The sequence below is a fragment of the Oculina patagonica genome, chromosome 7 (genome assembly GCF_052425735.1).
Source record: "Oculina patagonica isolate OP01 chromosome 7, crgOcupat, whole genome shotgun sequence".
Lineage (NCBI taxonomy): Eukaryota > Metazoa > Cnidaria > Anthozoa > Scleractinia > Oculinidae > Oculina > Oculina patagonica.
The window spans coordinates 8,851,878-8,867,287 of record NC_135764.1 but is presented as its reverse complement, the minus strand read 5'-3'; the positions used below and the strand labels follow the sequence as shown (position 1 = coordinate 8,867,287).

Sequence of the window (15,410 nt, the reverse complement as noted above, 5' to 3'; positions counted from 1 at the left end):
AACGCAACTGCAAGACATCCTTCGACACATGAACTCAATGAATTATTCGATAGGATTTACCTAGCGTTTTCGTCTTCAATAATGGAGGATATTTGATAAGGAGAATGAACTTACGCTGCCCCTTTTGAACCTCCATCGATGTCCCACAAGCTGATAACTTTCCCACTGCTTTTCTTGCATGAACATTGGTCAATCTTTTGGCAAACCTCGGCGAAGTTGTGCGCAAAAAGTAAGCAAATAGCAAGGAAGGCTTTCACTGCGGTTGAATGTTTTCTTTCCATCACAACAGTTTGACCGCATCTCCCTAATCGCTGACACACAACACCGTTCTGGACGTGCGTGACTACAATAGCTATGCTGACATTCTATCCGGTATTTGAAAGCCAGAGATTAAAAATTAACCCTTCGAGGAACGCAATCTTTTCGGCTCTACACTTAGTAAAACAGCTATAGCGACAGAACGGTTACGGAACTTTAAATGTAGTTTACCGCATAAATCACAAAGACAATGACAATACAAGGTGTTCCGCTTGAAAGAAGGATTCAGTCGTGCGTGCAACTGCAGGATATTGTAATTTTAGTCAATCATTCAGGGTAATCAACAAAACGAAGATAATAGGTCCTATGTAGGTCTATGCTATGCTGCAAGATCTGAGCGCAGGTCATCTTAGCCTGCGTGGCAGGCGCCTGTGTAGTTTTTGGGCTTTTCCCATAAAATTATGCGCCCTCCAAAAATACACAGGCGCCTGCTGCCCTGACTGAGAGCATATTAATATAATGAACTTTCTCCCACCCTTCTTCTGGCTGTCCTTCAAATCCGCTACGTCAAATAAATATTATCATAAATTATTAGCTATTAATTTTAAGCACGTATTGTCATGTACTAATACTTATTGCAGTTCTGAAAACGGCAATTTTATTTTTTTCAGCAACTTCAGCTGTAGAATCCCGGGGTGTAGAATTGCTGACATTTAGTGCATTTGGCATAGTCGAAGACCTGGTTACCTTGTTATAGCAGGCCAGGCCATGAAATGTTTAACTGAATAATTATTACTGTGTACTTCCAAAAATAATATGATCGACTGAATAGGAATGTTCATTTAATAGTTACGGGTGTGTGTTCAGGGGGGGGGGGGGGAGGTGGGAGATTGTCATATCCAGGATACTCAAGGCAGTAAAATTCAGGCAGTAATACATTTACCATCTTTATTTATTATTAAAAATATCAACTCTGTTGTTTTAATTATTCTACTTCACGACGTTCAGTCTTCCAATTGAGGTTTAATACGCACGCGTAGCTTTTTCTTGGAGGCTGATGAGACAGCACGTCCTGAAAACCAAGTAAAGAGGGAAAAATTAGAGGACTGGGATATGGTTAAAATTATCTGAAAAGCCTGCGGTTAATTTATAACTGAAAAAAAAAAAAACACAAAAAGATGAAGTACTATTGGAAGGCAAGAGAGCATACATTAATTCACAAACAAACAAAAAGGAAAAGGCGAACAAACAACCAAACGAGCGAGCCAGCGAACGAACGCACGAACTGAACGAACAAACAAACGAACGGACGAACGAATGAACGGAAACGAACGGAAATGAACGATGGATTTAAACGACAAATAATGGCGTTGTTTTTGCCTTCAGAGCTATGTTTTTGAGATCATTTTTTTTAATGATGGCATCTTTCGCATATCAGGCTAATACTTGGCTTGTTTTCATAGTTCACGGCGACAGCTCGCGAAGGAATATGTTGCGCTCGCTTAATACAGCCGTTATACTTACAAAATGATTATGAAGCTCCCTGTAGAGTCCAGTAAGACTTAGAACACCACATCATCATCAGAAATACAGCCATCATCACATGCACACTTGGATGTAAGGGTAGCGCTCTAGGACAAAATAAATTAATAGTTCAGTATTTAGTTTTACCCGGTACAGTACTTTTAAGAGCTGTTGTTAACAAACGAGTCAGTTTTTCTGTCAACTATTTGTTCTTCCAGTCTGTTTGAAAGCTGTCGGCCTAAGCCATCAACAATATTTAACAAATATTCACCGAAGTGGAGGTAAATATCCACCACATTCAACGACACTGAGGTGAATAATTGTTTTAGTATATACCACAAAGTTGAATAACTAGGGAACCAAAACATCACTTTCGGTAAACAAAGCGACGCGCGAAGGGAGTTTGTTTCTCTTTAGCTGCTCCGAGGTGAATAGTACTTTGCTAATCACCTCCGAGTAAACCAATCAGCGCGCGCGAAAAGCACTATTCACTTGTGTGGTATATACTTAAGCAATAGATCACACTTTCTAGGGCTTTACTGGCGTTATAAAACCACGCGGGATGTTGGGAGAACACGAGAAAAGCTGTAAATCACGAACCGTCAGGCGAGTGATTTACAAGCTTTTCGAGTGTTCTCCCAACATCCCGCGTGGTTTTATAACGCCAGTAAAGCCCTAGAAAGTGTGGTGTATTGCTTTTATGAAATAACTCTAGAAAACGTTCTTCAGAGAAATAGAAAGCTATTTTATTTTTCGTTATCAAATGTCTTATTCTCAACAAGTTCATCGGATGACGCGGTAAACCAATGACAGCGGCCGAAAGAATAAAACACAGGTTCAGCTCCACAGGCCACAAATCGACACGACATAAACGTTTAAAAGTTCTTTTAAAGCTATGAAAGTCATAAGATAGGAAAGGAAAAAGACAAACTTTCATGGTATAAAATGTATTCAATAATTTTAAAGTTCTTTGACATAGAAATCTAGCAAATTGCAGCCGGAGTCATTCATCGCGAAGGTAAAAGCAGGTAAAAGACTGCATGACTTTGCAAGTTTACAAACTTCACAGACTGACGAAGGTATTGAGAATAATGGTTAGTTCCACAAACACTGCTATAGAAATTTGTTATGAATTTTTTTATTCCGTATTCTTTCGTTTTCGCCGAATTATAACATACATTGGAGAAAGCACTGAAAGCCCGTCAAACTGAAGATATAATTTTAAGCGCGTACAAGAACTCAGCGTGAGGTTCTGCCATCAAAGTTCATTGCCGACCAATTTGATCGGTTTTAATTCCTTTCAACTAACATTTCCGAGTTAATGTTGAATGGAACTATATCCATGTTTGTAATATTTTCCAGTCCAGTGAAAGCGGGGCTGTTTATGTTCCTTCTCATATGTTTGTCTCTGTGTTTTCGTTTTTTCTTTAGTTCCTTCGCTCAACTGTGGTGGGCGGGAAAATTCAATTTTGTGATCCATCCTCAGAAAATATTCATAATGACTATTTAGGAGAATCATATATCCTCCGTTTTAATCATCAGATAGACCAAAAGAATACATCAAACTTAAATTAATTAACTTAATGGTAATCGAGCGTAGTGTGGCCATGTCGGGACAGAAGCGGGACTTTAACGGTACAATGATACATAGGTTATTGACCAATCAGAGCGCGCGTAGTAACTAAGTTATTTTATAATAGCTAATAATGTTTATCGCCAGCGGTGTTGGTGTAAGCCATGCACTCTGAACTGCGCCGAATGCTAGTTACCAAGCTACCGTGCTACTATGTGTGGAAAAACTCTTTTTATCTCCAAGGTTTTCAGCAACTAACGCTTTAGTCTGCCCAAGCCCTCATGTACAATAAATAGGAAAAAAAAATACATACATAGGTTGAATAGTTCAGCATGTATTCTTCTGTAACGCCATTCATCTCTCCGGGAAAATTGCTTTCATCACATTTAAGACTGATACTGACAACCCTGAAAAAGGAAACATGTCTGTAGTGAATTTCGTGATTTAGGACTGCACATTACATTTTCATGAAAGAAACTCCATAGCAATAAACAAAAACACAAGAGGATCGAAATATGAAATGTACTATTATGCATCTCACTGTGTTTACTGTCGTAATTAAACAAACAACCATGCATTTTTATGTTTGATCTCAGTCTTAAGCCGCTGTGATACCAGGCTTGGATATTATAAGAGATGTTTCGCATAAGCCCACTTCATATGCTAATGATCCGCTATTAGGGACGGACCATTATTTTTTTGGAGGAGGGGGGGATGAAAAATATTGAAAAAAATTGTTTGCAGGGCCTGGAAAGACAAAATAAATTGTTTGCAAAAACGATATGTATAACAAAAAATAGTAAGAATTTCGAAAAAAAAAATGTTTGCAGAGGTGCATAAACTAAAAAAAAAAGTTTGCAGACGAAAATTTTTCATCCTCCCCCCCCCCCCCCCCCCCCTCCAAGAAAATAATGGTCCGTCCCTTAGTGAATTTAGCAGAAATACCCAGGAGACTACCCTTTCCTTTGTTTAAAGGATCGACGTAAACAGAACTTTGTTGGGCAGATTGTTAAATTGTCGTTATAAAAAAAACAACCTAGCAGTTGGAAACCTATGGCGTCATCCTAGTTCGTTGTGCTATTCAGACTCTATTTAAACCGAGTTCCCGCAAAAGTAAAGTTGAGTGAACATAAAAAAGCGCAAGATGTTTTGTGGGAATATGACAAAAAATCGAAAAAAAAGAAATTTTGTGTGAGGTAACATGAAACATGCATGAGCGCATACATACACGCTTCGCAAGAATTTTTTTTATCAAACTTCGATAAAAAAAATTCTTGCGAAGCGTGTATGTATGCGCTCATGCATGTTTCATGTTACCTCACACAAAATCATCTGCGAGTCATGGCCGAGCCGTTAGTTGTTGTTGTTGCTTTTCTTTTTTGTCCGTCGCATTTCTGCGCAAAATAGAACGCTTTCATTTTAATTGACAAGAAAATGATTGTCTTGAACAAAAACAACGGCTTGTGCATGTTCCTTTGCAATCAAAACTGGTCTCCTGGGTAGTTCTACTAAATCCACTAATAGTAGATGATTAGCATATGGAGTGGTATTATGCGAAACATCTCTATAAGAACGAGCATGTTTATGAATAAATCATATATATTTTTGCTGAGGCTAACACAAGCAAAGGATAAAGCCTGTATAGGTATAAGCGCAAGCATAAGCAAGCAGCGTATTAACCCTATTCGACCCGAGGAGGGTGGGGGGTTGTGGTCCGCGCTGACTTTGAACGCTTATAACTTTTTTTTAAGATTTAACCAAACCTGCCAAACTTTCTGAGTTTACCTAAAATTTATCTGGGAATAATTTGGTAGGATAAAATATTAATCAACGGTTTACTGGAAAACTTCAGTAGAAATATTAAAACTAAAGTTGTCCGACGTTTCGATGTAACTAACATCATTATCAAGGTAAAATGTTGTATCGTGGTGTGAATACAAATTAGTTTGTGGAAAATAATAGACATTTGCTGCATGGTTAAGTAAATAGTTTCGCGCGGATGAAGTCAGTTTGCACGTTTTAAGTTGGCTTTAGGTCTTGAATAATTAGCATTTCGTTGATGAGACAATCGAATTTACTGCGGCATTTCTTTAAAACTGAGAAGTTGTTAATTAGCTCCGGTTTTGAGATCCCGTGCGTGTTCAACATGTGCTTTCCAATTGACGAATTCTGAGAACTGTGTTCGGCAACACGTTGGTGCAGGTGTCGGTTGGTATAACCGACATAGTCCATATTGCATAGAGTTTAGGTTTCTCTTCCTTGAGTTTTAGAAGGTCTCCTATTTTCCGGCTTGTGAAAACTGGTTGTAGGCCCACGCCGATTTTGCTGCCCAGTGATTGGAGTTGTTTTCTTGTGTTCAGGGTCAGCCGATCTCTGGTCTTTGAACGGCGGGATGGGGATCCTGATGGGTTCTTCTTTTGAGTTTTCGTAAGACACACTGGACCTGTTTCTGATGGTTTGGTCGTGAATAAATGCCTTAATCGTTGAGTCAATTAGTCGAGTTGGATAACGAAGTTGTGCGAATCTCGCACTCATCGGTGAAAGCTTTCCAAGTAGACAATAGTCGATAGGCTCTGTATAACATCGTTTTTATTAGGCCGACCTTGTATCGGTGGTCGACATGGCTATCGTATGTTAAATGGCTTGATAAAAACTAAAGCCCCTCTCCACAAATGAACACACAATAGATGACATCTTTCAATTTGCCGATGAAATCCAACAGACGACTGTCAAGAACGATGACGTTCTAGTCTCCTATGATTTTACTGCGCTTTTTACAAACATACCAGTAGACGAAACCATCCAGATCCTGGCAGACAAAGCCTTTAAACGACTGGTTCAACAAGACACACGGCCTTCAATTGAAGAAAGAACAACTTATTGAGCTCCTTGAAGTAGCAGTGAAGTTTTCACAAGCCGGAAAATAGGAGACCTTCTAAAACTCAAGGAAGGGAAACCTAAACTCTATGTGATATGGACTATGTAGGTTATACCAACCGACACCTGCACCAACGGGTTGCCGAACACAGTTCTCAGAATTCGTCAATTGGAAAGCACATGTTGAACACGCGCGGGATCTCAAAACCGGAGCTAATTAACACCTTCTCAGTTTTAAAGAAATGCCGCAGAAAATTCGATTGTCTCATCAACGAAATGCTAATTATTCAAGACCTAAAGCCAACTTTAAACGTGCAAACTGACTCCATCCGCGCGAAACTATTTACATAACCATGCAGCAAATGTCTATTATTTTCCACAAACTAATTTGTATTCACACCACGATACAACATTTTACCTTGATAATGATCTTAGTTACATCGAAACGTCGGACAACTTTAGTTTTGGATAAAATGTTGTGTCAGGAACTTGACATTACCATGGTAATGGCATTATGATAGGCATGTTTTTCCAAATTTGTAATTTTCGTGTTTCTAAATGAAAATTAACTTAAATACATTTAATCTTTACCTTTGTACAGTTTTTAAGCACAATTTTATTGATTTCGTGTACTTTGCAGTAATTTTCGGTGGTTTTCTGGCATTTTGGAAAAATTTCGAAATCCAAGATGGCGGCTGTTTTGACATCATGATGTAATTTTCACGTGATGTGACGTCATCATCCCACGTGACGTATACCAAAAGAAAGATGTTCGGACATACTATATATCTTATAAGTTTCATTATGTTTGCTTAAATATTCTGGAAGTTACATTGAAGTTACATTGCCCCTCCATCCCCCCCTCCCCCAGTCAGAGAAGGTCCAAACAAGCCCGGTCTTAATAGGGTTAAGAGAGGGTCCATATGAAATCCATGCAATATTAAAATTTGAGTCTACATCGACCCTCTCAGATTTCCTTTATATTTTGCATGGGGCTACATATTGAGATGATAATGCTGTAGGTAGAATATTATCGCAAAATTCTTTAACGTGTGGAAGATATCGTGGTCAACGTGCCCATGGTCGGTTTTGAGCCAAAAAATACCTAAATTTTGACCCATCTTTCGACCAAAATATCTCTGCAAGAATTGAAGCTTTCCATATAAAAATACCACTGTAATTAGTATCACCTAGTACAATTTAAATGATATCATCAAGATTTTTCATCGCTCTCACGTTTAGTAGTAAACCTATTTTAAAAATAAGGTATTTCGGGCAATGCGTGACACTAGAGATTTTAGGTTAAAATTACGTTTGAATATCGCCGATGCGGCGTTATTCTGACGGTTCCATTAGCCATTATTTTGTAAAACATTTACTAAATAATAAATTAAAGTCAAAAAAAGTATGTTAAGTTCAATCGGCACGTATGATTTTAGCGTACAAAAATGTGGTACATGTGAGCAAAACAAAAACAAAGTTCTGAAAGTTTTAGAACGAGTTTCATAACATGATGGATAGGTCGGCTGAGGACGTGTGAAATACCGCTTACATAAATCCAATAAACCTTTTAGCATCTAAAGTGGTTCGTGATGTTAATTATCCGGCTATTTAGTGCCCATAAATACAGACTTACACCGTGAGAAAAGGTAAACAATCCACTTGACATGTTCATCATCGATCGAATTCAAGCGTATCTTCACGTGCAGATTGGAAAGAGAAAACGTCGCTCACTTCTGTCTACCCGGTAGTTATAATGTTCATAAACAATTCTGCAAGGAGTTAGTATCCACCTTTCTCGTAAGCGATGGCCTCAGTGCTTCACATTTTCATAAGCCTGGTAAGTTACTTTTCACCCGGGCGCCATGTTGTTTTGGACTAGTACCCAGTCTCTCAAGACTTGCCTCAGTGCTCGATCGAAACGCTGGAATGGACCATTGTTTTACTCGAAGCGTAGTATAGTACAGTACAGACGATTTCTTTCCGTGGCGCTCTCTGTCCAAACAATTTTTCCAGCTGCATCTTTCTGCAGACAATGTTTTTTGATGTCTTCAAACAATTTATGTGGGCATTTTGCTATTGCAAACAATTTTTTTTCAGGATTTTTGATCCCACTTGGCCACTCCTCCAAAAAAATAATGTTGCTTCCCTAACTGAATGTCTGATTTATAGTGTGGATGTCAAAACCATTAATGCCAATTGAAAGGTCTTTCAAAGGCCTTGTTAACAAAATCGAACGACCGCGCAGTTCGATTTTGTTAATAACGCGTATAATTACATACCCAATTGGACTTCACTCAATCTTTATACACTGGGGTTATATCCACCATCTCTCTAGCTCCTGTTCGTACCATATTGCAGATCAATGTGATATATGAAAAAGTTAAAGTAGCTTATATTAATTATACACAATATTACTTTCAAATTAATAAAAACACTAATGAAGTACTAATAAACCTTAAGTGAGGTTCTCTGCGACAAATCGCTTCGTGTGCACTACTTCAAAACGTCCCTGCAACAAGGCGTTTGTTCGGTGCACCTGCAGCGAATTTGGAAGAGGGAGAATGTAAACTAGTTTTTGAATTCAATACATGAAGCTCTCTCATTGGTTAGTTTATATTTTGTCGCAGAAGTGCACACACGCTGCGACAAGGCTGCTTTCACTCATTTTGTCACTGCGATCAGTCGCACGAATTTAAACTGGTTTGAGTTCGTGCCTGGTGCAGCCTCGCCCTCGTGGATCATGCCTTTCGTGCGCTGTCGACATGTCGTCATGCTGACGCGTATATTTGCATTCTGCTCGCTTGCTGCAAGTAGTTTCTTTTTCGTTGCTCTAGCCTTCACTATATCCTTCTTTCTTTCATCCGTGCTCTCCACTGGCTTCGGGCAGTGTGACTTAGGGCTTTCCACAAGTTGCTCGAGATTTCCCAAAAAGTTGCCCGTAATATCTCAAAAAGTTGCTCCAAAAATCCAAAAACGTTGCTTCATATAATAAAGGTTGATCGAAAGTTGCTTCAAAAAATCCAAAACGCTACTTCTAACCAAAAGAATTTTTTCTAAATATATGCTAATTTCCCTTTGAGAGTAAGATCTTCAAAGCAGTTTTAAGCAATTTTACAGCAAAAGTATCTAAATAACATATTAAAGGGAATATTATTTTGTTAAGTGACAAGGATTCCTTTAACTGGGAAAAATCGTGAAGATATTGATGACGTCATGTTTGCTGACGAGTTTTGTAATGTTTTATACAGAATGAGCCGAATGTTGAAACGTCTTCAGATGTCCCTCGAAAATCTTCGGCAAACGTCGCAAGTCTTCGGAAAAGTTCGTTTTGCCTTAGAACAGCACTCGTATAATCTTCGGAAATCTTCGGTCTGGAAATTGCTCAAAATGCAACAAGTTGCTCGAGAGGAAAAAAGTTGCTCCAAGGGGGAAAAAGTTGCTCGAAACATGAAAAAATGCCAAAAAGTTGCCGAGCAACTTGTGGAAAGCCCTAGTGTGACTCAAAGGGCCTCGATGTGGAGCCGTTTTCTATAGCAACCGTCCAAGCACTTACCTCTCAGTCGGGTTTCCGCTTTCGCCTCGGGGCCACTCCGCTGGTGCCTCATTCCTTTTCATTCCCAGCCAAACCCCGCCTTCAATTCGTTGCGTAGCTTAACAGACATTAACGGCAGAGGTCTCGATCCCTGGCGCAGAACAGAAGGACCGTAGACTCTGGGAGCGAGAACGGATCATTCCATCTCAAGTCTCCGGTGCATGCGCACAATTAAACCGGAACCATAAATAGCCCAGAGGGCAGAGGACGGCCCAGTTCGGTCAAGGCTGACGGAAAATGCGCAAGTTCTTGGAACGAAATTTAATGTCCAAACTCGTTTATCAACCGCTGGTTTAGGGGAACAAAGACCCTGGGAACAAGGATCCAGAACAGTTTCAACAAATTTGGAATCACCTGTATCTCTGATAGTGCTCCTACTGATTTCCTTATTTAAAGCTAGAATGACGGACCGACGTATCGACGGAATTAAATATTTGTATAAGTGTAGATCAGCGTGCCTTTTTACAACTCATGATTCGTCTTTGCCTTGACCAGGTTGTTGAAAGTTCGTTTTCAATGATACTCATAATCATACTCTTTTGTTCTATTTTATTTTTCCCGTAGGCAATCCTTAGAATAACTGTAAATGAGTGAAATACTGTACAAATTTTACACCTCAGGGGGAGGCGTTTATTTAAGAGTGGGGCGTTTATTTAATAAACGCGCCACTCTTAAATAAACGCCTCCCCCTGAGGTGTAAAATTTGTATTAGAGGCCTCTACTAATAAACGTCCCGTGTCTAATAGACACCCCCTGCCCCCATCAACCCCCCCCCCCCCCCTCCTCAATAAAAGAAAAAATATATTCGCCTCAAAATTCAAGTAAACGTTTCATGGAGTAAAAAACACGCAATTTTCTTTAGTTAGTTAATTGATTCACTCGGACATCGAAGGGACCAAAGGAGCTAGCTAGCCAACATGGTTAACCCCGATGCGATGACGATGAAGACATCGATATCGAACAATCTGTGAACGACATCTTTAGGCTTTGCATTAGAAAAGATTAGAGTAGTCTCCTACTCACAAAATCTGTTTCCTATCTTTATCCGGGAGCAAACTACGCGTCATATTTACATACTTGTTTGTCTATTTGTTTCGTTACAGTTAGAGTGAAATCATGGGCTCCTGGTGATATGAATGCCCCTTTTCTACTAAACGCCTCATATTTATTTAAAACTCCCGCATGTACCCCTTAAATTAAAAAGCCCTGGCGTTTATAAGATTATTTACGGTAAGTCGGTATTAAAGGCTAATTTTTCGATTTCAGATTTTCAAAATTAAAAAAGGTGGAAAATTAAAGCCATGGCGATTTGTGGCGTATTGGATCATTTATAAATGAGTCAATACATATCCCATGGCCCCTGAATGTCAGGTCCTTCTTGAAAGCACATAAACGAAGCCATGACGATCGCAATATGATCTGAGTCAGAGTGAAATTTGAGACATGAAATTTGAGATAAAATTCACAAGTCGGTCTGTCACGCAATCAACTATTGTCGGTGTTCTTCGAAGAACGACAGCACCAAAAACCACTTGTGCCACAGATTCTTACTGGATGAAAACGATGACTACATAATTTCTTTGCAGTGGAAACATGTTTTTTTATATGTGAACAAAACACGCGACCGAATTCTAAAACAAGTCGGTTTTCATGATCGGTGGATATTATATTCGATGTCTCGTCGCCAACTTGTTTTGATAACATCTGTTCTTAAATTACTATGGTGCTGGCAAATACGGCAAAACGCAGCTTACACACCAAGAGGGCGATGCCAAAAACCCTTGAAGGAAATGACTTTTATGCAATGATGCTTGCTTGATGGGATATCTTTCAAATTGGTGCAGTACGACCAGCAGGTCGGTATGACCTTTGTGTTCGTTTGAATTTGTTTAATTTGCTTATTACCAGCCAACGACTTCCAGTAGTTAAAACTACTAACGATTTAAAAGTATTTTTATGCAAAAAGCTTCATAACGATGTTTTACTTCTTATAGCAACATTTTATTTAGTTTATATTTTACAAACTCTGAACTTATCACGATTTCCGTGTTGAGCTCATTTGCATATTGTCACGAAGTTAACACCATTTATTGATGCGAACCTGTGATTCCTCTTAAACTTAACAGAAATTTTATTTGATAAATAGGGACACCATTTCCTTGGCAATTTATTGATACTTTCAAATTCGATTGAAGAAACGCCGCATGTCTACAAACAACGACTTTTGAAACCCCACTTTTTTGATACGAATTGAATAAGGAGATTTGGAATTTTGCTTTCAGCCAAACGCAGCAAATGACACAAGTTTACTGAACGTTTTTCTATTGTTCGGGACTTGATTTGTCTTATGTAAAAGTTTCGTATCATTTCTTTTTATATTTAGCATGTAGCAGGGGATCAAACATGGTGAATATTTTTAGGTCAAATTTAAGTACTTTCCACTGTCTGACAGTTTGATTGACATTTCTCCAAAACAATAAACAATTGAACCAAAATATTGCACATGGTTAATGTACTAGTGAAGTTACACAAGTGTGCCAAATTTGAGGGAAATCGGTGAGATGCGCTGTAGACTCGCCTGCTTGGTTCTCGTGCGGACTCACTCTTAATTATTCCGTGATTGTCATTAATTAGATATGGCGAAAGCAAACGGCAGCGATCACCCTTGGTTAAAAACCCCGGCTTATCGTTTTTGTTTTTTTGTTAAAGTAAAATAACAAAAACGTCGTTCATTATTTTTGTATGTCACCTTAAAGCATTGAGGAGAACTATGTATCTCAACGAACCAACACTCCATGGAAATTAGCACCTTCCCACCTACCGCACCACCATCCCAAACTCCCCGTCTCCTCAAAACATATACGTATTCATTGGCTTTGCATATATTAACTTTTACGTATCTTTTTATCCTTTACATATCCTATTATTATTGTTTTTTTAAAAAAACAGTTACGATAACAAGTCACGAAGTATCGACCTCTCCGAGGTCATTTGCAAGTGCGAGTAAGACAACAAAATCCACATAAATTATTGTTATTATTATTGTCTTGAAACGCACCTTTTGTAACCCACGACATCAGCAAGTGGTTCGTACATTATAGTGGTAGTTCCATCACTCTCTACTTTAAAGTCAACGACACTGTCAGCAAATGGCCAGGTATCTGCAGGGATTATAGGATCTTTCTGACACATCTTGAAGAAGAAAAAATAGTTATCCCATATAGACCTCTCGCATTCTACTGCAAATAGTATACCATTCCCGCTCATTAATTATGCCGCTTATTGTTCGGCGTGGATAAGATATCGGTAAAGATTGTGGCCGAGGCAATGAGCAACTGGGTGAGAAAACACTATAGCTGTGTATTACGTCGCCGAAGGAAGGTTGGAGGGTCGAAAATTCGCCCGGACTTCCCGGCTTGCGTATCTCTTTCGAAACTTAGCAAAAGAAATCTTTAAATACGGCGATTGTGCACGTGGTGATTAAGCATTACCTAACGAAACTTTCTATAAACAAATGGGGTTATATAATCTACGCACATCTGGATTTCGCGTCATTATAATGAATAAGAATATGTTTTTGTTGTTGTTTTTGTCCTTTATATTGTTAACCTAGCTCTCCAACAATTCTCTCTTTGCAGCCCACAATTTTTACTGTCATAACGTTTAACTAATCGAAGATTTACCCATTCACAACGTATCGAAAGAAAACATACGTTCAAATGATTATTAGACAGAAATGCATGTACTTAATAAGATTTGAATTATTACATGTCGTTTACAATTGGACTACAAATATTTCTTATTGTTACTTATTTTCGCGGGACTTAATTTTTCGCGATTTTTCAAAAAGTCGCGAAATTGAAGATACGCCAAAACTTATTTTGAACGAATTTTTAATGTCCTTAACGCACTTTTATGCCCTGTTGCACTTTCACGAAATGTTATAATTATAATATTTTGGGCGCGCACAAAAACTTTTAAAAAGGACCATTGTTTAGCTTTTAGAACTTATTGTTTCACATACTCACCAGAACATCTTTGCAGCCAAAACCTTCGCTAAAGTTTGTGCAGGGATTCCAGTCAAACACTGACCTTGAACCAGGAGGCACCTTAGTTAGAATATTTTTAAAACTAGAAAATAAAAAGAAGTAGAAATTAGTTTTTTTAAAAACCTGAAAAGAAATCAATCAGAGAAATAAATTATCTCAGTGTGTTATAAAGCGCGACGGAAGTGCCGTGTGAACTACCCATTTTTGTCAAAAAAGTCTAGTCGCAGACCAAAGTTTGGTCCCTGCGACTAGTCCTATACAAAATTTAACTGGTTTTAATCCGTAGGACTAGTGGTAGGGACCAGTCCCATATAATTTTACTTATCCCTTGTGTGTTCTGCTCGTGCGACTACTCCTTGCAACCAAAAAAAATTACCAGCCAATAAAAAAACCAAAGCGGTCGGTCTCTGCGACTAGCCCCTTCGTTTAACCACTACAGAGGACATATCCCTGCGACTAGTGGCACGCTTTTAGGCGGATTAGTCCCTTCGTGTGTACTGTGTGTGACTAGTCACAGGGACTGGAACAAGTCCCTTCGACCAGTCCCCTCGTGTGTGCCGACCTTACCAAAAGTACTGCTATCGCAGTGCGCCCGAGCTAATCCTTACCTTTCGAGCAGGGTTCCCTTACTAGATCTTCCTTGAGAAAACACTGGGTTTTTTCTGAAGATCGAAGGGAGGTCTGCTCATAGGCTGGCTAATTCTGGAAGAAGGACAATGTTGAGAAATAGGGAATGTGGTCACCCATAAGGCAAGATAATTTGAGAATTTTTAACTCTCTTCGTGAGGTAGATTATGTTCGGTGTGATAAACAAAACACTTTTTTGTAGAGCCATAGTTGTCCAGCGCGCTTGTAAACTACTTTCTCGATTTAAATATTCCCCCCACAGGCACTGCAGTACACTTGAGCCCTCGTCCTATTCATTGGCATATATTAGGAAATGAAAATGAAAACTGTAACTTACGCTGGCCCTTGATGACCTCCATCAATTCTCCTCAAACTGATGACTTTCCCGTTGCTCTTAAGACAGGTGCAGTCGTCAATCCTTCGACAAACTTCGGCAAGAATCTCCATGAAATAAAATCCAAGCAGAATCCAAATAACGAGAGACGCTTTCATTGAGTGGAAATTTCCTCTCGCCATCATAAAATACTCGCAATATGTGTATCGCGCAAAACAAGAAAGGTCCGTTGCGTGACTTGAAATTCTATCTGGGCACTCGTACAGCAAGTGTTTGATGTAAACATTGAATTCATAGTTAGCATTGTTAGGGACGGACCATTATTTAAAGGAAGGGGGGGGGGGGGGTGTCGGTTGGGCAGTTTTTCTGGGCAAGAAATTTTTTTCACTTTCAAGTTGTGCAAGATTTTTTAATTTTTGATATATTAAGTCCCCATGGCTCCCCTTCCACGATATTTTTTAAGCTGTGTTTTCCGTGCAGGGTCTCTTTTTTGTAAATTGCCCAGTCTTCTCCTCTCGTCTCCTTCTCTCTGACGATACACTATGTTCTGTGAATATAACTTGTCACAACGAC

General features: G+C 39.0%; 1 protein-coding gene and 1 pseudogene across 2 annotated transcripts in view; both read right to left on the bottom strand.

Annotated features, from left to right (window-relative positions):
* LOC144661663 (uncharacterized) overlaps positions 1-472 on the bottom strand; it is a 29,610-nt pseudogene extending 29,138 nt beyond the window's left edge. The window contains exon 1 of the transcript XR_013572322.1: positions 115-472. The product of XR_013572322.1 is annotated as an uncharacterized LOC144661663 (transcript). The remainder of the gene's footprint in view (positions 1-114) is intronic.
* A 726-nt stretch (positions 473-1,198) lies between these two features.
* LOC144661670 (uncharacterized) lies at positions 1,199-15,405 on the bottom strand. The gene is made up of 6 exons (XM_078522477.1): positions 14,841-15,405; positions 13,856-13,958; positions 12,886-13,019; positions 3,669-3,762; positions 1,783-1,889; positions 1,199-1,330 (listed from the first exon to the last, which is right to left on the bottom strand). The coding sequence occupies exons 1-5, from the start codon at positions 15,020-15,022 to the stop codon at positions 1,821-1,823; spliced, it is 582 nt and encodes a 193-aa protein (XP_078378603.1). The 5' UTR covers positions 15,023-15,405; the 3' UTR covers positions 1,199-1,330; positions 1,783-1,820.
* Positions 15,406-15,410: the final 5 nt, after the last annotated feature.

What these genes read in the sequence shown, in the direction of transcription:
- LOC144661670 (XM_078522477.1), bottom strand. Translation starts at nt 15,022, where the DNA reads ATGATGGCGAGAGGAAATTTCCACTCAATGAAAGCGTCTCTCGTTATT. An exon ending in GGAGGTCATCAAGGGCCAGC is followed by an intron (nt 13,959 to 14,840) that starts GTAAGTTACAGT and finishes TTTATTTTCTAG; the next exon opens with TTTTAAAAATATTCTAACTA. An exon ending in TTGGCTGCAAAGATGTTCTG is followed by an intron (nt 13,020 to 13,855) that starts GTGAGTATGTGA and finishes TTCTTCTTCAAG; the next exon opens with ATGTGTCAGAAAGATCCTAT.